Source organism: Raphanus sativus, chromosome 5 (genome assembly GCF_000801105.2).
Source record: "Raphanus sativus cultivar WK10039 chromosome 5, ASM80110v3, whole genome shotgun sequence".
Lineage (NCBI taxonomy): Eukaryota > Viridiplantae > Streptophyta > Magnoliopsida > Brassicales > Brassicaceae > Raphanus > Raphanus sativus.
Genome location: NC_079515.1, coordinates 4,928,181 through 4,950,861, shown reverse-complemented (window position 1 = coordinate 4,950,861; position 22,681 = coordinate 4,928,181). Strand labels below are relative to the sequence as shown.

Genomic DNA, 22,681 nt, shown 5'->3' with positions numbered 1-22,681 from the left:
ATCGTGTATATATAGCATCTTACTCAGTTGCAACAGTTTTGGCTGGGACCTATTTCTTTTTATTGGGCCTTCTTATTTCACTATATAGTAATCAAGGCCGACTCATTCTCTAATATAAGCTTTCCTTGTCCATGGTCCATGCAGTATATAGATAGAGATTCTCATGATAAAAATGATGAAAAATAATATAAACCATTGGTGCACATTAAAAGAAAAGAGATCAATCAACCACTTATAATAGAATAACACATGTAGTTCTTCTTGCTCCAAATTAAAATATCTTTACAAGACCCGTAACTTTTTGAAAAAGCCAATATCCTTTACATAGAATGAAAGTAGCACGTAAAGTTTTATATTAGCTTTGGAGATTGTACTATTAGGATTTCTATAAAGTAATTAAAGTTATGTAGCTTTTACATACGGACTGATATAATCGCATAATCAACTAGTGGACCTAAACGCGTGGTCCAATTCCAATATAGTAAAAGAGTAAACAGAGCTTATCTAGAGGATTTTGAGTAGCTTCAAAGGCAATAAATAGAAGGTAACGTCCACTCGCCTTTATATCTCCCACTAAATATATCCTCTATCCCCCAAGTTTCTCGCCAACAAACAAATTATCTCTGTGATCTTGTATTATCAGAGCTGAGAAAAAAAAAAAGAGATGTGTTGCGGACGGATTTGCATGTTGTGCACGTGTTTGATTCTGGTGGTGATCGCTATAGGGTTTCTATTCGGGTTCGGAGTTTTCAAGGAAGGTTTCCACAAGATTCAACAGTCCGTCCATCTTGAGTGCGATCCGAGATCCGGCTGCGGCGGAGGAGGAGGAGGAGTTGGACGTCGTGGTTACGGTTTCACAGCTCCCGCTGGTAATTAATAACTAGATGTGGTGTGATCATCTGATATGATGAATTCTTATTCGAATCAGCAGCGTTTGTTTGTTTTTTTTAATTCAAATTTGGATACATATATATATATCGATTCTTAGGTTTTTACTTTTTTTTCTCCAATAGCTCACATTGATTGATTCCTTTTTCGTTTAACCATCAGATTTAATTAGTTTTCATCTTATGATTGATTGTTTTCTTAATTAACTTTCCAGTATGTTGTCTATTAAAAAATACAAATCCTATTACGTAACGTAAGGCTACACACTTGTTTTCAAGTTAATGCAGTTTGCAGCTTTTGAGCATCTTTATTTCAGATAACCCCAAGAAGATATGCTTAAGCATAATCCTATTAGGAAAATAATCCGTAATAAAATAACAAAATAACAATGATACTTCTAATATTTTTCCACGGTAAAGTTAAGATTCTCGATGAGTCTAAGGGGGTGTATTCAACTGAGAGTTTCAGGTGATTTGTATTAAAATGACAAATCCACTGTTATTCAAACATGAATTTTAAAAACTCATTTAAAATCCACTGTTATTGAACTTGACATTTCGTAAAGTACTCTGAAATCCACTGTTATTGAAAATATTTTAAGTTGTGGGATTTTAAAGTTTTGAGGTGATTTTAGGGTGTTTGGGTGGAGTTTCTTAGTTAAAAAAAATAAAACTCAAATCCCATTGTTTTAGGTGATATTCTAGAGTAGTTTAACAAAAATCACCTAAATCTCTGCAACTTATTAAAATCATCTAAAACTCCATTAAAAATCAAATCACATCAAATGCTAAATTGAATACATCCCCCTAAAAGTATTCTCGTATAATCTGGTATAAAGAGTGATTTTTAAACCAAATTAAAACAATACAGGGATAGTTTCGGGTTTTCCAAAAGCCATATGTTTTTAACTAGCATAGCAAGAAAAGGAAAGCCAACTTCAGAAGCCACAGAGATACCAGAAAAAAAGAAGAGTAGAAGCCAAAACAGATAACTCTGATAAATTAAGTGCCTTCGGTGTCAAGGATGATGATTTACTAATGATGCTTTCCAATGCCCGTGCCCTTCACGTCTTGGTACTCTTTATTTGAAAGCCTTGCAATTGTAACCATTCATCATCATGGTTTATCTCCGTCTGCTTTGTGCTTGCTTAAATTCAGAACTACTCCGGCAGGGAGTGTTTTTTTTTTTTTTTTGCTTTATCGGCTGATCAGGTTGGCAGGAACGGTGCTAAAAAGTGGACTGGTTATCATAGTACATAACTTGAACTTGGAATATTTTCTAACTAATGCCAACAAATAGTAAAATCATTTGTTACCTACAGTGTAAATTGCATACAGCACCGAAGCCCAAATCCATACTAAGTACTTGTTCATAGCAGGAGGTAACGAGTTCAATACAGGTGGGTTTACACATTGCAGCAAGTCTTTTACAAATGGAATACATTTGTTTTAGATGGTCTCAACTTTATGTAAATTTATTATAGTGGTTTGCATTGCATGGCCTAGAGTCAGAGATATACCTCTACTTGTTATGCATTTTCGTATTTTGAAGAAAAGTAAATCCTTTACAAACAAGAACGTAAAAGAAAAGAAAACCACAAGCTTGTCTTAGGTTTTATATACACACAAACACACTGTAGAGGTTTTGAATCGAGAAAGAAATACATTACAAATTATTTTAATCATGAGACCGACGACCTTATGACTCAGGAGAACCTCCTCCTCCCAACATGGATAGGTTAGTCGGGACAGATATGCCACGTGACATTCCGAGTGCAGAGTTACGACGGTGGTAACGGCACCTGAAGGAGCCAGGGTGTGTTGTTGGTGCGCATAAACAGTTTTGCCTCACGCTCGATGACTTCCCCATACCCATCGGGCCACCACCACCACCACGTGCACGTGGAGACATGTTGTAAGCTTCTTGTCTTTTAACGTCTTCTTGGCTTATCTCTTGCGGTGTCTCCTTAAGTTTGTTGATCTTCATCGTCATCGTCCTCTTCGCTTCTTGTTTTTTCTCTTTCCCTTCCATTTGTATTTTTTTGTTTCTTCTTTGTTTCTCTATACCTTGTTACAAATAGAGAAACCTCTAAAAATAGTCGACGATGGAATTGTGAAACTGAGAAAAAAAAAAGCTTTAGAAATACAAAGAAGTAAGTTGATGTAAATGAAATGTATCTAAATATAGTGAGTTTTCTACATACCGTTTCTTTTGCGGTTCTGAATATTCGAGATTAGAGTTTTCTTCGCCGTAAACATATGGTTGCCTCTTGTTAGGTGTGTAACTTCTCTGTTAACAAAAATGAAAAAACCAACTCGATCTCCCATGTTGGTATATTGGAAGTAATTTTGGTTCTCCTAGTAACGAGATTTGTTATAACGCACAAGTCACAATCGATTTTCTTCTGTAGTCTGACAAAAAGAAATATTTTATCATTACATTTAAATGTACGTACTGTGTTTAGAAGATGATACTTTTGTGATTTAAGCTCAAATTTTATAACTTCTTATGAGAAATTGTAGATAACAAAATCCTCATTAATGTTGTTTGGTATAATACAAAGCATAAAGTTGATTTTAAATCCTTTTAAACTACAACAATTATGGTAAACTTCTAGTATGTAGCTAGAACCTACGCAAACAGTAGACCAAAGTGCTTATTGAACTCAGCTTCAGTTAAAAAAAAGATCAGAACTAAATCCAATAATCAGACAGAACAAAATTCAGATACAGAAACAGACAAGTACGGACACGTGTAAAAAATGATTGTTGACAGTGGGATTTGAACCCACGCCCTTTCGGACCAGAACCTTAATCTGGCGCCTTAGACCAACTCGGCCATATCAACTTTGTTGGCCATGTATTCTAATAATTAAGAAATCTATAAATAGTGTCGTCAGGGTATAAAATACTCAAATCTCTGCCTCTCCTCTGTCATTATCTTGTACCATACTTTTCAACACTGTTTCCATGTGTGCAGAGTCTAGCCAGTGGCCAGTGCCATATACAGCTTAACCATTCAGGGTCAGCCATTAGCTTTCCCGGCCTTGCAGGCTTGGTACATGGGAATATACCAGAAACACAGCCCATAGCGGTGGCTCCAACTATATCTTCAATGACTAAAGAACCTTAAGGAGGCCGACACATAACTAATCAGCAACTCACGAAGCTTGGCTACAACTACTATGTCAAGCAGAGTTGCTCTAAAGATGCATATCCGATTGGTAATAACTAATAAGAGATAATTCTAGGAAATGACACTTGAGCTGAGTACACATAAAAATGGAAATGATTACTAACCTTCTAAATAATTACTGTAGTTGATAATCAAATATCATTTTCTCATTGTGTAAGTCAAAGCAATACATAAGTAAAGGAACTCTCAATTCTATTAAATTACAGAAAAAAAACATTGAAAGAATGTGGTTTATCAAACTATCACCATGATAAAAAGGAAAGAAAAAGATAACACCAAAAAAAAACAAGAAAGTTTCAGGTTTGACATAGTTAATCCACACACTTCTTCTGTTATATAATTCAGCCCTACATTAAGATCGATTCCTTGCATCACAAGTCTAACAAAAAAAAAAACATGGAGCTAAGAAGATCGACAGAAAAGCTTGAAGACAATCATGTAATGCAGATTCCAGGAAGCAATCATCTCTCATAAGAAACCAATTCTAGCATTCTCTTGAAAATAATGAGAGGAAGGTTGACAGATAATGTCAAAGGGAAGCTTACCTACAATGATTATTCCTTATATTCCCTCTGTTAAGAGGAGGTTAGACACCCTGCATTCTACAGCAAAGACAGAGAAGCTATAGACTACTTCTCATCTTTGAGAATCTTACCTGAAATTGCAATGAATCCAGCAGAGTTCTTGCTGGACTTATTAGCAACCGGACAGGTTTCAGACATTAGTCTCCTGGATGAACTATAGTCTACATTAGTAAGAATGACATAAAGTCATAAGAGTAAATAAACTTGTGTATTTGATGGGACTTAATCCCAGTGTTATGATTGCAGTACCTGCAACTAAGATACAAGACATACTTAGAACGAAAAGACAAGGAAGAAAGAAAACAGTAGGAATAGAGAGGCCCTAGAGCATCTTCATCATACAGACAAGTAACAACACATAAGCTAAGGATGAGTTCATGGTGGGATCAGTTCATGATTATATTCAGACGAAAATTCAGAGAGCGGCGTAGAGAGTACTTTGATAAGCTAAGGCTAGTTCTCTCTCTCTTGTACTAATGCTCTTTCTTCTAACAGGAGGTTACAATGTTCAGGTACAACTCATAACTTGGATGTAACCTCTTTGTATGTACAACTCATAACTTGGATGTAACCTCTTTGTATTGAACCGTAACTACACGCTGTATTGAAAATCTAACTACTTGTTGCGCCTTCAAACATAAAATGCAGGACATACCCTTTTTGAAAGTTCAGCGTCTCAACCACAATATGTGAACCAAAAAGACCAAAAAATATATATAAACATAGGGATCAAAGACAAACGATAAGGCTATATCCAATTTTGCAAGTGTCATGGTGTCAGCGATGAATTAAAGAGAGCTTAATAGGAATTTGAGAAATAGCATTGAAGTAAAGTGCATGAGCTTTTGATATAAAACATAAAACAGTTGTTGGTTGGCTTTCTGTATTAGTACAAGAGGACGGAATAAAAGCCTTAGAGATCATTCATCATACAGACAAGTAACACACACTTGTTCAATCACTTCATGTATCTGTGAAGGAATTTTCTGTGGAAGTCATTCCTTATTGTATCATTGATGAAGCGCTTAGGTGCCTTCATTTCACCACGAGCCTGATTCTTGAATACCACATCATCATCCCACCTGAAAACGAGGAAAAACAATTCTTAGTATCAATTAACATAATCCCAAGATTCATGAAGAAAAAAAAAAGATAAGAACAAAACCCTAACCTCCTTTTGACACTAAACGAGGTTGGAGTATTGTTATTGAGCAGTGGGTTTCCTTTGAGAAGTTCTTCTTCTTTGGCGTTTAGCTCCTCCATCTGCTGCTGCTTTTCCTGGAAAAAAACATGAATGATACATATATTAATACCAAAGAAGCACATTAACTGTGACAAGACAAATCTTCCTTTACATAAGCGTGTTTAAGAGAAACCTATCTATCATTCTTTTAATAGTAATCTAGAGCAGAATCATAAAACAGACAATGAGTAACTTTACCTTCCTGAGCCTCTCCTCCACTCTTTCTTTCTTAATCTGGTCGAGTTCAGCCATGAGAGCTTCAGTGTCGTCCTCGTCATCATCATCACTTTCGTCATCACTAACAAATACAAAACAAATCGTAAGATAACTTTAATAAACCTAGAGAGTTATGAGTTGATGCAAGAGAAAGGACAACCATATTTTCCCCCAAAATTCACCACATAATCAATAGCATTTTACCCAAACTATGGCACCAATACGACTTAACAGATATGTCTAGTTACCAGCCCCAAACCTTGATTCTTATCCAAACTTAAAGCAGTAGAAATAAAGAAGTGCAAAAGAGGAAAAGAAGAATAGGTGTACCTATCATCATCACTTTTGATATCAACATCAGAATCATCAGCATCTACACTGCGAGGAACAATCCGATCTTCAGGGTCCCTTTTAGATCCTAAAACCAGTAATAGTCCACTACGTTAGACAACAATGTATGATCGAACAATATATATATCATACTGTGAACAAAAAAAAACTTTGTCTAACCTTCCAGGAGTAGCTGATTCCCTCTCCTGCGATCTCTATCATCTAATGACACAAAACAACACAGTTATAAGAAGACCAAAGGAACAAGCTTTAAGTGAAATAAAGCTTTGAAATTTATAAATCTTTAACATTACCACTAAAAGATTTGTCTTTGGAAGAGAAGTGTCTCCTCTCACGCTCCTCAAGCTCATCACGAAGATTCTTCTTCTCCACTTCCTCTTGCGTGTGTTGCCCTTCCCTCCTGCCAAAAAAAACAAGCAACACCACAGTTAATGATATAATCCCATAGACAACGAAACCAGTATCAAGACACAAAGAAAGATCAAATCTCTTCCACAGATGCATAAGCCCTATGACTACCTATCTCAAAACAATTCGAAATCTTTCTAATTGCAATAAACCCTAGATATCTGGATATAACCTCATCAATCAAAAGAAAAAAATTCGATAGAATGAACATAGTGATCGGATCTGCGGTTGAATCGAAATCTCACCTTGGCTTTAGAGTCGTGTGAGCGGCGACATCGCGAGACGAATACTTCTGAGAGGCGCCGAAGATACGAGCACCACCCTGCTCGTTACCTCCCTTCGCCGGAGCCCACGTTGGCCTAGCTGCAGTCGTCATCTTCGGAACAAAAAAAACCCTAAATTCCCAAATCAACCACGATCGAATCGAGATAAATAAAAGACGAGAGGATTGACTCGGACCGTGTTTAGGAGAGAGAAGAGGAGTATTAAGAGAAAGAAGTCTAGTGTATTTATTTATAGACCCCTATTCTTTCCATTCTTTCCTTTTTTATAACAAAACTTTTTCCTTTTTTTTTTGGTCTAACCACAATTTCTCACTGATGCTGTTATTAATTGTCGCACTGACAATGGCCAAATAAATGCTAGATCTTATTGTAAACATAACTTTTTTAAATAGGTGTATTGTTTAACTCCAGATATAACATGAACAGTATAGGTTAAGAGTGAAGATGGTTAGTTTATGCGATGATGATACTGAATGTTTACACAATATCACAAACATTATTAAAAGCTACCAACTTTGAACAAAAGAGTGACACTTATTTCTTCTAATTATGAGTTAATACAGAATGTCACAAATTTCAAAAGAGACCACAGATCCTTTTCCCTAACACTTGACCAAACAAGTCTCTTTGGATCTCGTTTTGGACTTGTGCACTTCCTTTGCAGAGGGAAACGACTTATTAGCACACATTTTGGATTCTGCCATGATCCTACTAGCTGCTTTACGCCGTCTTTTAAGCTCTGCCTCCACCACAATTGTTGCTTCCTCAGCCATCTCTGCTTTCTTCAACGCCTCCTGCGTTGCCGCTTTTATATCTTCAATCTCCTTCTCGCTCATCTCTAGTTTCTTCAGCGTTTCGTCTCTGCATGCTCTCAACACTTCCGTCTCTGTTAATCCACCACCACCACTTTCGTGAACGTTTACACATTCCTCCTCTGCAGCTTTTGCTTTGGCTTCTTCTGCTTCCTTGAGCTCTTCCTCTAACATCAAGAGCTCCCTCTTTGCATCTTCAGCTTCCTTCCTCAGCTCCTCGACGGCTTGGTCTCTTTCTCTTTGCTCTTTCTCTTTCTCTATAAGCTGAGAATGTTCTTTCTTCACGTTTTCAAGCTCGAGCTTAAGAGACTTCATTAATTTACTTAATTCACTCTCCTCTTCAGCTACTCTATGAAGTGATTCCTTAGCAAAGCCTAGCTCAGAAGTCACAACTATCACATTACTATCTAAGTCGTGATGACTCTGCTCTTTAACTACTCTTTGAAGCAATTCTTTAGCAACACCTAGCTCTGAAGTCACATCTCTCACATTACTACTACTACTACTACTCAAATCTAAACCTTTCTCATCGTTTCTCAGCTTGTGATTGAGATGCTCAACCGTTTTCTTAGCTTCCTCAAGCTCTAACAAAGCCTCGATCTTCGCCATCTCAGCATTCTTTATTATCTCCTTCAACTTGTTAACCTCTTGATTCCAGAGACAGAGATTAGTCTCCTGACAAACCAAAATTTCAGTAAACTAACACCAAGAAAACCACACAAGAAAGAACTGAATAATAATAGTTATATAACCTGTTCTTGCCTCTGGTTGAGATGTTCTCCTCCAGATAAACCAGCGTTAAAGAGCTTCACTGCATCTTGAACAGAATGAAAAGTTGCCATTTACTCCCAATAAAAAAAACACTGATCCCACTAGTTTTAGCAACGCCCTGAAGAGAAAAAGTACACTTTTTTTTTTCTCTTTAGTAGATCAAAACTATAAAAGAAACTTAAAACTTTGCATATAAAAGTTGTTGCTTGAGAGAACAATGTAAACTCAATAATGGGAGGAGGAAAGATGGCAGCTTTGTCACGCTCACGTGTCACGTCCGTGCAGAGATTTTGTAGAAAGAAAAGAGGTCACGGGTCAAGTCTACGGTTTACCTACTTTTTTTATAAGTTATCTCTGCACTGCACGTGAAGTTACCACAAAAACTTACTAGTTTAGTTACTACAGAACAGAACCGAAATAGAAACAGAAAGAGATGTAGATTTTTTTACAGTTTTAAACTTTACGGTTTAACTTTTTCAAAATAGTGTAAATGATACGGTGAGTAATCGGAAAATGGAGACGAGGGGAACAGCTGCCGCCGCCTGGTAGTAGGGTTAGGAAGAACAGTGTTGACGTTAATGACGATTTTACCCTTGATATATAATAAATCTATACTATTAAATTTCAAACCCGACACTGGACCCGGTCTTTGAGACTGGGATTGCTGTCGGATCGTCCAGTGAATTGTTTGTTAGTATGTAAACATCGCGCTATTACGAAAAATACAAAGAGAATGCGTTGCCGTTTGACCGATCTACAAACGTCGTGTAGTGCAGTCGTCGAAGAAGTATTATTTATGGGCTCGGAGGAAGCCCATATCGTAGATGTCGGTCGAAATAATGTCGATATATCAATCATGCAAACCGGACAAAATTATATTGAAATGGAATATCACATCACATTATCTTATCTCGTACGAATTACTATTCATGTCAGAAAACGTTACACTCTTTGACTTTTACAGCAATTTCACCGTTTATTTTAGATATAAGCTGTTGCGTAACAAAAGAAAATAAAAGCAAAACTCTATAGCTTTTTAAGAAAAAAAAATCGAATATAAAAATCACTAAACCAAGTTTATAGACTGACTATATAGTATATAATATTTTCTGTAACACAATTAGTAAGTAAATTTATACATCTTTTTAAAACTAAGGTTCTAACTGGTGGTATAAGGAATCAAGATGAATGACCAGTTCCTATCAATTATTTAAAAATTACATCATTTATGAAAAAAATTTGTTGTGTATAATTCCTTGTCATTTCTTAAATTTTAAGTAATTATAGAATAAAAACATTCCTTATCAAAATTGATAGGGAACAAAAATAATAAATTTTTCTTTTCATTTCTTTTATTTTGTTCCTGCTATTTTTTTCCTACTCATTCATATTTCTATTTTAATGATCACTAGTTAGAGCTTAAAACAAAATGACCAAATCAAAAGATCATGAATATCAGGAAGTGAAACATTTGCCACTACAAAATGTAAAGTTTTGATTTGGACTATATAATATAAAAAAGTTTATAATTTTCGAAGTTAGTGTTTATAATAAAGTGTTTCGGTTGGTGAAAATGATATATATATTGACAAAATGGTTGGTTTTGAATTTTTATACTTAGATGATATTCATCAATGCAAATAATTTTGTTAAGTATCTAACGTATTCTGAAACTATAGAATATAATAGCGGAAAAGCTCGTCAAAATGTTCGAAATTAGTATAGCTTCAGGTTGTTAGAAAAAGGTAAATCAGTATATTTTAATATATAATGTCTTTAAAAAGATTAACTAGTGATTTTGACGTTTTTCTTGTCAGCTGGAGAATCTTTCCTATTTCTTTATACAGACACACAGACACTAAAAGAGAGAAGTATCACATGAATATTGTTTACCTCTCTCTCTCTCTCTCTCTCTCTCTCTCTCTTACATATCTATCTATCTCTTGCTCTCTATCTCTCTCGTGTTATCCAACAAAAGTCACGGATCTTGAGCGGTGATCGGAGAGATGGAGTTCCGGGAGAAGCTCTTAAAGTTTAAGTTCCAAATCGTCTTCGCCTTCGTTTTCTCCCTCCTCACCGTCGCTCTCGTCACTTATTCTCCCGGTTTTCTTACCGTAGTAACTTATTTCTGGCCTCTAGTTCTCTCCACCGCCCTCTTTCTCGCCGCCGTTTTCTTCTTCGCCCGGACATCCGACCTTCCGACGTCATCTACTATCTCCGGAGATGGCTCCGGCTTAATAGTGGCTGCAGAGGGGATCCTTGACTATGTCGTTGGTGGACAACACGAAGAGACTCTCTTTGATAGCTTCACTAAACTCGACTAGTATGAGATCTCCCTGTGTTTTGAATTCTTAAGTATTTTCGTTAGTTTCTTTTTAATAATAGAGAATATTGATAAATGTAATAGTTAATCTGTGGAATAAGAATCAGTCTTGCTTCATACTGGTTTTGTGATTCCCTTAGGTATATCACTTATTTTATACGTTATATTTCATTTGATATGATTTAGTTTCAAAATCCATCGGTTAGTATATTTTAAATATCCAATTACCTTAAATTCGGTGCATCTATTTAACTTATAAAACCCATCTACCGACGCGAAAGGATTTTTCATTTGTTTACAGTGCCGGCTCTAGGGGATGGCAAACATGGCATATGCCATAGGTCCATCTTAAAAGTAACTAAATTTAGTGATAAAATGGGTCTCTATTTATGTTTGTTTGGGTCTATAATATTATGCTTAACTAATTACAATGCAGAAAAAAAATTTGTCCATAGGTCCAATATAATTTTAAGCCGGCACTGTTTGTTTACTAATTTAACTTACGGAAACAATTAAAAATATTATCATTGGTTAAAGATAGATGAATGTAGTATTATTTTAGCTAAGATTCTACAAAAGTATGGGTCTATCAGAGAGGAGAAGAGAAAATAATTCTATAACATAGATTCGTACTTTTTGGTACGTCCTCACGTGCATGAGCATCTAGACCACTGAATCTAAATCTTAAATTATCCCTTAGCTATCTATCTATCTATCCGTCCGATGTATCTAATTGTATTATCATGAGTCATGAGTCATGACGTCAGCTCGGCCTAAAAACGTTCCGTAGTTCGACCACTCATTTCAAAGTGACACGGACGTCGGTAAAAGATTGAGCACAGTCAGTAATTAATTCTTCATTTAGGGGGTAGGAACTAAACAGCATGCATGTTCTGCTTATAAGCTGAAAGGATGTTTTGATTGTTTAAGCAGCTGAATACTGTAAGTTTGCAACATAAGCTTCACTTGCAAATGACATCGTTTTGCAGACATTTCCTGTTCATGTAGTGGTCGGTCCTTAAGACATGGAAGATGAGATCCCCTAGACTATATTTGAGAAGTTATTTTGCCACATGTCTTCTCTACAATCATTTTCACAAAAATAATATGACATGGCTACTAAAATTGATGACATGTCTTATAGATTAATATGACATGAACAATTATATTGAATGTTAATTTTTATTTTTGGTAAATTTTTTAAAATATGACAATAACTCATACATTACATTTATGTTATTTATATTTTTGGTAAACTTTTTAGAATATGGCAATAACGCATAGATCCTCATTAAAATGAATATATACAAACATGAAAATTACTAATTTCGAAATCTTATTTAATTATATTTTATAACTATAATTTTTTATTATTTTAAATTTTCATAATTTTCTACAATTTTTAAAAAATTATAAAAACTTAAACTTAAAATCATTAGTTTCTTATATATCTACAAATTTTATAAATATTATTTAGTTTTAATTTTTGATTATTATTAATTTTATATCAGTTTTATTAATTATATATAAGTTCATTTAATATATTTAACCAAAATAAATAGATTAAAATATATCTAATATTATAAATTTAAATATATACATATATTTTAAATATGATTTAAAAAATATCTTAATTTTATATCAATTAAATCAAATTTATTTTGAAATAATGGTTAAAAATAAAATCTACAGTACTAATAAATTTTTGTTTTAAAATCTCTGTATGTAATATTATTTGATAAGTTAGTTTCCTATGTGTCGTGTTCACGTTAACTTTCACGATGGTTAATTACATAACTACCATTAATAAATTTTAAAAAATTTAATTTCCATTATCAACTTTTCTATTTTTTTTTCTTTTTATATTATTTCCAAATAACATATATAATAAAAGAAAACATTTATCAAAGAAACATTTATTATTTTAAAAACGAAAATTAATATTATGTATTCATAAAAGGAAATTTCCCCAAAAAAATAATGTTGGATTAAAAATAATTTCTTTCTTTTAAAATATAATCTTAAATAACATAATATGTATATAAAGTTATATAATTATTTTCTTTATCAATATATTTTCTCATATGATTAAAAACCACTTCAATAACATTACCAAAATATTTCTAATGAGCTAAAAATATCAGAATTAATAGTACATAGATGTTTTATTATATTTTTAAAATAGTTTTTTGTTAATTTTAAATTTGATTTAGACTTTCTTTATATATTTTTTAATCACATAGATAAAACTATCTATAAGAAACTAACATATTTTTAATATAAATTAGTTTGGAATAAATAATGCAAAGTGTATAATTAGAGAAGTCGTTTTTAACGTGTATCCCTTATTTTATTTTTTTTGATGATTAATTACATAGGTAAACTTAATAAATTAAAATATTATATCTAACTCTTACTATCAATTTTTTTTTCTAATTTTTGTTTCCTTTCTATATTATTTCTAAATAACATATACGATGAAAATGAAATATTAATTGAATGAACAATGATAAATTTTATAAAGAAAAATATATAATATACATATTTTAATTTAAAATAAAAAGTTCCCAAAAACTAATGTTGATATTAAAATTATATATTTACTTTAAAAATAATCTTAAATAATTTTATGTACATATGTATTGTTTGAACAAGTTTTATTGATATACCGAAGTACAAATAGAGTTAAAGAATCGTATACAACACAAGAAAATACAATTTATTACATAAGAAGAAATAGGAGACATATATAATATATTTTAAAACTAATAAAAATATTTTCTTTGTATATTAAGCTATTTTCTTATATGAATCTACATAAACTCATTAAACTATATTTAGAAATCTAAAAAACAATCTACTAGATGCAAAATTAATCAAAATTTTAATCTGTTAAAAATTAAAAAGGTTATTGTTGAATTTAGAAAATTATATTCAATCTAATACCTAAATAGTTATCAACCTGATTAAATATTATATATCCAAAACCACATGCCTAATTAAAATAACATATTATTAGTTATAAACAATCATACATACAAATTACATATAATTAAAAATTAAAATACATATTAACTAACTCTAATAATATATTTGTTTTGTTAATATTTATATCCGTGCATGAGCACGGGAAAATCACCTAGTTTATAAGTAAATGTATTGTATTATGTGTATAGTTTTAAATGTGTTATTTGAGTAAAACGTTTTCTAAATTCATTTATACAGATTGTTTTGATGATGATAATCTATGGCTTGATACTGATAGTGAATTATCTGATTTCAAATTCAACCCGCATTTACTAGAGGTTGAAAAGTTTAGCAATCACTACTTAACAATGAGAGACGCAGAGATATGATAGATTTTATCTATGTTTAATGTTGCTAAAATTTGTTAGTGTATATGTGGTATGTAAGTGTTGAATGATCTTGTGCTAATGTGTTTTAAAAAAGGTTTGTTAAACTTTTATAATTTTCCAATTTCGCAAAACTTCGAAAAAATTAAAACTTTGGCATAGGCCTAGGTATTTCGGGTATCGGTTCGGTTCGGTACGGATATTTTGGATTTCAGGTCTTTCGGGTCTAAAAGTTTAGGATCCGATAGAGTAATTTTGAAATTTTTTGGTTCGAATCGGTTCGGATCGTACCGGGTCCTGGTCTGGTCGGATCTTAGATAGTTGGATCCATTCAGGTAATTAGAATTTATCGGTTCGGTTTTGGGTCGGGTTCATACCGGGTTCGGGTCGGATTTGACCTAAAATTACCTGAAATACTAAAAATATCTGAAAATATTAATATATCCGAAACTATTTGAAATTTTATTTGAAATTTGTGTTTTTATTATATTAAAATGTGTATATATATTAAAATATGCGAGATACAACAATAATTGGTTGTTTCCTAGTAGTTGACCCCCTTACTCTATAAACAAATAACACGTCTTCGATTTCCCCTTCGATTCATTTTATTTAATTTACATTATTAAATCGGGTACCCGTCGAGTTTTGGATTCGGATCGGGTCCAAGACCGTGGGTCCTCTACAACAAGACCCGATAGGGTAATTTGATCGGATCGTTTCCTACCCGAACCGGGTTTTTCGGGTCGGTTTCGGATCGGGTCTTAGGATCCGGGTAAAATGTCCAGGCCTACTTTGGCATTAGAAGCAATCTAAAATATTAATACTGAAGTATATTTACCTATGTTCCCTTAGTTTTCCACAAATATTACCACTACATACCACTGCCATCAAAACACAGTAGTTTAATCATTTAGTTTTAACATAAAAAAACGTGGTCTATACTATTAATTACCCATTATTATTTTGTTTGGGCTTTCTTTTTGATTCATATGGTCCAGACTTCTAAACCAATCGATGGAAAATCTACAATACTAAACCAATCAATGGACATATCTAAATTAAACATCCAAAAGCAATTAGTGTAAATTATTATTCATATTAAAACATATCTACACAAGTATATTAACATATTCTATTGCTTATGGTAGAAATTGTTTTCACAGTGAAGAAACATTTTAGATTGTTTTGCTTATGATAAACTTTTGGTTTTGTTTTAGATGATTTATATTTTGGTTTGTTCCTAACCAAAAAAAATTGTTTACAATATAAACCGAAAACGAATAAAAATTTGGTTTGCTAATAATATCTAACCTAATTAAACTGTTTTCCTTCCACTCCACAAAACATTCATAAATCAGTCCTAAATTTACGAATTTTTTAGTTAATGTACATTAATGACATTTAAAGAAATATTTAATTGATACACACTCAAAGATTTTCCTAATTCTACGCGATCATAATATAACTACTCAGAGATTTTCCTAATCCTACGCGAAAAGAATATAAACTATTCATTGTTCAGCAGCTTCAATTAAATAACTAACACAATACGAAAATCTTTTTAAAAAACTTGACCACCAAGTTCTCCTTTTCTCTACGGATAATCGGATATTCCTTTTCCCTAATAGATAATAAATAACAAATGTACATTTAATTACTTTTAAGATATTTTGCTTTTGATTCACGGTTTTGAAAGTTCTCTACAAGAACATCGACAAGAACATCGACAAGATATAAGAAAAAGAGAGAGATAGATAGGTTAGTTGACCGACAGAAACAAAAGAAAAAAGAGAAAGAAGAAAATTAATTGTTTGTGGAAAACAATTTTTAACCATTTTTCTGTTAGTTTTGCAGACAAAAAAATTTAATGGCCTTGGCATATTAAAAAATCCTTTCAAAATTTTAGCAAATCGGACCTATTTTAAATTGGGAGAATTACCAATTGTGACTCAAAACTTGGAGTCAAACCCAAAAGAGTACCCCAACTTGGGTCAAAGGCAAAAGTAACTTAAAAGGCTATTGAAATTACAACTATCTCCTTGTGAACAAACAAAAAAACGGATTTTTTTTTACGTTTCTACCCCTCGCAAGTCGTCTGTAAACAGACGACTTGAAAATAAGTCGTCCAGACGACTTTAAGTTAAGTCGTCTGGACAGTTATTCTTAAACATAATTTAAAAATTTTGTAAAAAATATTTTGATAAGTGAAAAATTGGAATTATGTAATTAACATATGTCTTAAGAGATATAAATTAATATATAACAAATTTCAATTGTTTTCAGCCCAGATGAGTGAAAGTAGTGAGTCATGATATTCTTTAGTTTATGTTTCATCAACATATGTTGTAGTATTGTATGTGTTCTTAGGGTTAGATTTTGGAAAGCATTAAAACCGTTTTTGAAAATTTTTAAAATTACCTAGGCGTGTTCGTTTCTGTGTATAGTAAACACTATTGAAGTATAATTTGATTTTATAACGTGGTTAGCAAGTTAATTTAGTCATTTTAGTTTAGGGGTTCATTTTAGGGTATTGGACGACTTAATATTTAGTCTTCTGTTCCCAGACGACTAAATATTAGGTCGTCTGATGTACATTATCAGCCAGAATAAGTCGTCTAAACCGGACCAAACCTTAAAGTTTACCAATGTACTTTTAAAGCTAACCGGATTATTTACCCAATATATAAGGTGATTTTTTTTTTTTTTTTTCATTTTCCGCGAACAGAAACCCTAACAGTTCTCTCTCACCGGCGATATCAAAGGCGATTCGAATTCCCACTATTTCCGAACAACCATCGTTCTCAACGTCGGCTATCTATCTCACTTCATTCTCACCGTTGTCGCCGCAGCTTCTTCTAACCCTAGCGCCGCCGATTCCTCTAAACCCTAGCGCCCCCGCTTCCACTATTTCCGAACAAACCGTCGCCCTCGCCACCGTGCTCACCAACGTTCTCACCGCCGCTTACTCTAAACACTAGCTAGCACCGCCGTTTCTTCTAAACCCTAGCGCCGCCGCTTCTTCTAAACCCTAGCGCCGCCGCTTCTTCTCTGTAAACCGTAGCGCCGTTTCTCTGTAAACCCTAACGCCGGTAAGTCATCAAACTCGTGGAAAAGATGAACATAAAACGTTGTCTCTTTCAATTTACTCATTCTCACCGTTTCACGTTTATTTTTCAGATCTATAACCACAATGACGAGTACTCGAACTCCTTCTGCGACTAATCAGGTCCGCTTGAAATTTTTCTACTGGAAGACTTGTAAGTAAGTCGTCTGGAAAGTCTTCAACCTGGACGACTTAGTACGTCCATTTGGAAGACTTTCCAGACGACTTAAATATAAGTCGTCAACTAAGTCGTCCAGTTGGACGACTTTCTAGACGACTTATATTTAAGTCGTCTACTAAGTCGTCTGGAGTAACAATTAAGGCGTGATTGATTTAGCTTGTGTTCTGACTTCTATTGTTGTCTTTGATTATTTTGCAGACAAAAAGGATGGATATTCCAGAACTCCCCCGTAGGTTATACACATTAGGGGAAGAGCCAGAACCCCACAATAGCATTTCGTATCATACGGATAACACGAAGTTGCATACTGCTCTTAGGGAAGCTCTCACTGATGCTGAATTTGAAGAGCTCAAGGAGTCGAGATTGGGAGTTTTCATCAAGTTCAAGGAGCAGGGATTTGGTTGGGCTTCAAGGCTGGTTCACCACTTGCTCGGTTTAAAGCTGGACATTAAGAAGAAGTACGAGATGTGGTGTCTCGTTGGTCCAGAACCTGCGAGGTTTTCACTGTTAGAGTTTGAAAACATCACTGGTCTAAACTGCGACTACATCGAGGACCTTGAGACACCAGAATGTGAAGTTACCCCACAGATGGTTTCTTTCTGGGAGATGATGGGAGTTCATCGGGAAGCTGGGCCAAGTACTGATCAGATAATAGCAGCACTGAAGAGATGCGGGGATTGGTCCAGGGAAGATCGCAAGCGACTCGCGTACCTTTCCATCTTCACTGGATTCATTGAAGGGAAAAAGTTCTCAAGCGCTACACGAGCTACTCTCGCAAGGCTAGTGATGGATTTAGAAAGGTTTGAGAATTATCCATGGGGGAGAGTCGCGTTTAAGGTGCTGATGGACTCTTTGTGGAACAAAGATATTACTGGCTGTTACACCGTGGATGGCTTTATACAAGTTCTTCAGGTCTGGGCGTACGAAGCTATTCCGGGATTGGGTGCTAGTATTGGTCTACCCAGAGCAAACAGTCCGTCTCCACCGATTCTGGCTTACGACGGCAGCAGAGGCCGCAGATTCATGAAAGCTGCTATCTTGAGTCAGGTACCTTTCCATCTTCACTTAATTAAGTCGTCCGGAAGGTCTTCCAGCTGGACGACTTAGTAGACGACTTATTATAAGTCGTCTGGAAGGTCTTCCAGCTGGACGACTTAGTAGACGACTTATTATAAGTCGTCTGGAAGGTCTTCCAGCTGGACGACTTAGTAGACGACTTATTATAAGTCGTCTGGAAGGTCTTCCAGCTGGACGACTTAGTAGACGACTTATTATAAGTCGTCTGGAAGGTCTTCCAGCTGGACGACTTAGTAGACGACTTATTATAAGTCGTCTGGAAGGTCGTCCAGCTGGACGACTTAGTAGACGACTTATAATAAGTCGTCTGGAAGGTCGTCCAGCTGGACGACTTAGTTGACGACTTATAATTAAGTCGTCTATTTAGTATTTTGTTTCAAATATCTAACTCGATTCTTCTTCTATTTACTGCAGACCCGCGTGATCAACTTTGTTGAGAAGGACATTAGTGAAATGTGGCCAAAATGGGACTCTGAGGTTGATGACGTGCCCGCGGAGAACATCATTAAAGTGATGTATGATCGGAGACCGTGGAAGTGGACCATGGATTGCTGGGAAGTCACTGGTACAAAACCCAAGTTTGTGACTCCATCGAAAAGAGCCAAAGAGATGGTTGTGGAGGAGGTGGAGGAAGACAATCAGAGACCTCGGAAGAAAGCTCGTAAAGAGGCTCCTAAAGAGGCTCCTAAAGAGGCTAGAGAAGAGGCTCCTACAGAGGCTACAGAAGAGGCTACAGAAGAGGCTAGAGAAGAGGCTAGTTGGGTGACCAGAGAGGAGTTAGAAAACATGTTCAAGGACTTAGGTGACATGATGAAAGAGGGGTTTAAGAAGTGCATCAGGGAGATTAGGAAGATCTCCGATAGATTGGAAGCTGTGGAGAAGAAGGTTGGTGTCACCAATCAGGCTACCCCTCAAGCCCCAGAAACCGGGGTTAGTAAAAAACACCCTACCCCACAAGCCCAGAAACCGGGGCTAGTAACAAACAGACTACTCCTCAAAAGGATCAGCCTCCACTTCAAACCAATCATCCTACTCCTCCCACCAGACAGCCTGCTCCTCAAAAGGCAAAGCCTACTCCTCAAAAGGCGAAACAGCCTGCTCCTCAAACTAAACAGCCTGCTCCTCAAACTAAACAGCCTGCTCCTCAAACGAAACAGCCTGCTCCTCAAACTAAACAGCCTGCTCCTCAGACGAAACAGCCTGCTCCTCAAACGAAAAAGCCTTCTCCACAAAAGAAACAGCCTTCTCCTCTGCCCAAAGAGGTTAATATCAAATCTTTAAGTCGTCTGGTCTTTGTATAGATTTGTAAATATATAAGTCGTCTGGACTCCAGCTGGAACCAAATCCTCTCCCAACTTTTATTTAAGTCGTCCAGGGTTAACTTGTTCTCTTTTATTGCAGAGATTGTTGCCGGAGGATACAGCAGATGAGGCGATCTCGGTATATAAGATCTTGCCGGAGGATAAAGCAGATGGTGTCACCTCCAAAGAGATTGTTCCTCTCACTTCCACTGACCAACCGAGCTTCGCTTCCAACGATCAACAACCGAGCTTCGCTTCCACCGATCCAGCTTCAGCTTCAGAACCGAGCCTGGTTGTATTGGACCAAACAGCTCCCACTGCTTCTGTGCGTGCAAGGAGTGAACGAACGAAGAAACCTGCTCCCACGCAGATATCTCCTTATACGGCAGAGAGAAGGAAACTCCTTAGAGTGGGAAAGTATAATCCATTTCCCACACTAAACAGACCTAAGATGAAGGAGCTCGCTGATTGGTTGAAAACTGATCCGTAAGTGATTGCTTTACCCATAATAGCTTGATTTAGTCTACCAAAACTGATTGCTTTTTTGTTTGCAGTGATTATTTCACTAAGGAAGAGGACAAACCACGTACATCACCAACTTGGTGGTATCAAAAACTCCGGACATCCAAAGCATGGCTGGAAGATGTAGTAAGTCTTCTGCTTATCTTTAAGTCGTCTGGTAACTTGTCTTTGTATAGATTTGTAAATATATAAGTCGTCTGGAAGGTTTTCCAGCTGGACGACTTATTTGTAAGTCGTCCAGCTGGAAAACCTTCCAGAAGACTTACAAATAAGTCGTCTGGTAACTTGTCTTTGTATAGATTTGTAAATATATAAGTCGTCTGGAAGGTTTTCCAGCTGGACGACTTACAAATAAGTCGTCTGGAAGGTTTTCGAGCTGGAAAACCTTCCAAACGACTTATTTGTAAGTCGTCCAGCTGGAAAACCTTCCAGACGACTTATTTGTAAGTCGTCTGGAAGGTTCTAACTTGTATTATTTTATATGCAGCATATAGATGCTTGGATGAATGTGCTGAGGCAGAGGTATAAGGAGAACCCACAATGTTTCCGGAGCGAGCGAATGTGCTTCCTGGATCACAACTTTACCCAGTCTTGGAGAGAACAGTATCTGGTCTTCAAAACATCGTCGTCTGATCACAATGGTTTAGGAAAAATGCTACCTAGTGGGGCGGCGAGTTTGTATGACGGATCAATGCCTTCATTTTGCCAATCAAACAAGAAGTGGGGGGAGGACATTGATGATATCTATGCGCCACTGAACTTGGACAACAAACATTGGGTGGCTATTTGGATATCGATCCCTAAGAGGCACATAGTCGTCTGGGACAGCATACCTTCAACTACCATACCAGAAAGATGGGATGAGATAATGGAGCCTTTTCTCGAGATGGTCCCTTATCTGATTGTGGAGTGCGGAGACCAGATGCATGGGTTGGAGCGATACACTTATGAGAGACTCCTCAAAGATGTACCCACGGCCAACAATGGTGATTGTGGCGTGTACGCTGCAAAGTACATTGAATGTCATGCTCTTGGGGTCCCCTTTAGCCCTAAAGACTTTGCTAGGTCCAATGCGAAGACTATGAGGGATACTATGGCTTTGGCTATATGGACGGAGCTTGTTGATCAGCATCTGAAAGATAATGAGGATGGTGGTATGTTTGTAGGCATGTATGATTAGATACACAAATCAATTTGTATAGATTTTTTAACTTGTATAGATTTTTTAACTTGTATAGATTTTTTAACTTGTATAGATACACAAATCAATTTGTATATTTGAACTATTTGTATACACAAATCTATTTGTATATTTGAACTATTTGTTTACACAAATCTATTTGTATGTTTGTGGGCATGTATGATTTATTTGATTTTCTAACTTGTATAGATTTTCTAACTTACAAATAAGTCGTCTGGAAGGTTTTCCAGCTGGACGACTTACAAATAAGTCGTCTGGAAGATTTTCCAGCTGGACGACTTACAAATAAGTCGTCTGGAAGGTTTTCCAGCTGGACGACTTACAAATAAGTCGTCTGGAAGGTTTTCCAGCTGGACGACTTACAAATAAGGTCGTCTAAAAAAAATAAGGTAGTCTAAAAATAAAATACACTGGACGACTTACAAATAAGGTCGTCTAAAAAAAATAAGGTAGTCTAAATCACCAACATCTTCTTCCCATTCACCAGCTTCATCATTATCACCAACATCTTCTTCCCATTCACCAGCTTCATCATTATCACCAGCTTCTTCTCTTTTCTCTGAAACCGTTTCCACCTTGCTGCGGCTTGATACACAAAGACATACTCTATGCGTTTTGAGTATCTCGAGCAAGTTTCGAACTTGTCTATCACTTGTAACATGAATGGAGGACTGCTTGGAGTCATCATCATTTCTGCTGGTAATGAGTAGCTAATCTCCACAGTCACTGATCTCATGTCCAGGTTATAATCTTCTTGAGCCATTGCAACAAGTTCAGCATGTGTTGAATCTTCATTCAATAAAAACAATCTTGCTCCTTTGAGATCATCAACCACAAAATCCCAACGGAAATCTCTCAACAACCA

At 35.5% G+C, this 22,681-nt stretch overlaps 5 protein-coding genes and 1 non-coding gene across 7 annotated transcripts; 2 read left to right on the top strand and 4 right to left on the bottom strand.

Moving 5' to 3' along the window:
- The first annotated feature begins 547 nt into the window (after positions 1–547).
- On the top strand, positions 548–1,074 carry LOC108860087 (uncharacterized). The gene has a single exon (XM_018634000.2). It carries the CDS (start codon positions 665–667, stop codon positions 875–877), a length of 213 nt encoding a protein of 70 aa, XP_018489502.1. The 5' UTR covers positions 548–664; the 3' UTR covers positions 878–1,074.
- Positions 1,075–2,398: 1,324 nt separating this feature from the next.
- Positions 2,399–3,074, bottom strand: LOC108860610 (uncharacterized). Its single transcript, XM_057011186.1, has one exon. The coding sequence runs from the start codon at positions 2,917–2,919 to the stop codon at positions 2,587–2,589; it is 333 nt and encodes a 110-aa protein (XP_056867166.1). The 5' UTR covers positions 2,920–3,074; the 3' UTR covers positions 2,399–2,586.
- A 580-nt stretch (positions 3,075–3,654) lies between these two features.
- On the bottom strand, positions 3,655–3,735 carry TRNAL-AAG (transfer RNA leucine (anticodon AAG)). The gene has a single exon. It is a non-coding gene; the product is annotated as a tRNA-Leu (tRNA).
- Positions 3,736–5,490: 1,755 nt separating this feature from the next.
- LOC108857365 (uncharacterized) lies at positions 5,491–7,350 on the bottom strand. The gene is made up of 7 exons (XM_018631344.2): positions 7,131–7,350; positions 6,771–6,877; positions 6,637–6,678; positions 6,457–6,544; positions 6,109–6,208; positions 5,839–5,945; positions 5,491–5,749 (listed from the first exon to the last, which is right to left on the bottom strand). The coding sequence occupies exons 1-7, from the start codon at positions 7,259–7,261 to the stop codon at positions 5,626–5,628; spliced, it is 699 nt and encodes a 232-aa protein (XP_018486846.1). The 5' UTR covers positions 7,262–7,350; the 3' UTR covers positions 5,491–5,625.
- A 264-nt stretch (positions 7,351–7,614) lies between these two features.
- LOC108857142 (WEB family protein At3g13190) lies at positions 7,615–9,019 on the bottom strand. Of its 2 annotated transcripts, none has more exons than XM_018631080.2 (2): positions 8,734–9,019; positions 7,615–8,656 (listed from the first exon to the last, which is right to left on the bottom strand). In XM_018631080.2, the coding sequence occupies exons 1-2, from the start codon at positions 8,821–8,823 to the stop codon at positions 7,772–7,774; spliced, it is 975 nt and encodes a 324-aa protein (XP_018486582.2). In that variant the 5' UTR covers positions 8,824–9,019; the 3' UTR covers positions 7,615–7,771. The 2 variants fall into 2 exon arrangements, with proteins under 2 accessions (XP_018486582.2, XP_056866605.1); XM_057010625.1 differs by having other exon boundaries at positions 8,744–9,015.
- A 1,583-nt stretch (positions 9,020–10,602) lies between these two features.
- On the top strand, positions 10,603–11,192 carry LOC108840130 (uncharacterized). Its single transcript, XM_018612955.2, has one exon. It carries the CDS (start codon positions 10,759–10,761, stop codon positions 11,074–11,076), a length of 318 nt encoding a protein of 105 aa, XP_018468457.2. The 5' UTR covers positions 10,603–10,758; the 3' UTR covers positions 11,077–11,192.
- Positions 11,193–22,681: the final 11,489 nt, after the last annotated feature.

What these genes read in the sequence shown, in the direction of transcription:
- LOC108857365 (XM_018631344.2), bottom strand. Translation starts at nt 7,261, where the DNA reads ATGACGACTGCAGCTAGGCCAACGTGGGCTCCGGCGAAGGGAGGTAAC. An exon ending in CACACGACTCTAAAGCCAAG is followed by an intron (nt 6,878 to 7,130) that starts GTGAGATTTCGA and finishes TTTTTTTGGCAG; the next exon opens with GAGGGAAGGGCAACACACGC. An exon ending in ATCAAAAGTGATGATGATAG is followed by an intron (nt 6,209 to 6,456) that starts GTACACCTATTC and finishes TGTATTTGTTAG; the next exon opens with TGATGACGAAAGTGATGATG.
- LOC108857142 (XM_018631080.2), bottom strand. Translation starts at nt 8,823, where the DNA reads ATGGCAACTTTTCATTCTGTTCAAGATGCAGTGAAGCTCTTTAACGCT. An exon ending in TCAACCAGAGGCAAGAACAG is followed by an intron (nt 8,657 to 8,733) that starts GTTATATAACTA and finishes TTGGTTTGTCAG; the next exon opens with GAGACTAATCTCTGTCTCTG.
- LOC108860087 (XM_018634000.2), top strand. Translation starts at nt 665, where the DNA reads ATGTGTTGCGGACGGATTTGCATGTTGTGCACGTGTTTGATTCTGGTG.
- LOC108840130 (XM_018612955.2), top strand. Translation starts at nt 10,759, where the DNA reads ATGGAGTTCCGGGAGAAGCTCTTAAAGTTTAAGTTCCAAATCGTCTTC.
- LOC108860610 (XM_057011186.1), bottom strand. Translation starts at nt 2,919, where the DNA reads ATGGAAGGGAAAGAGAAAAAACAAGAAGCGAAGAGGACGATGACGATG.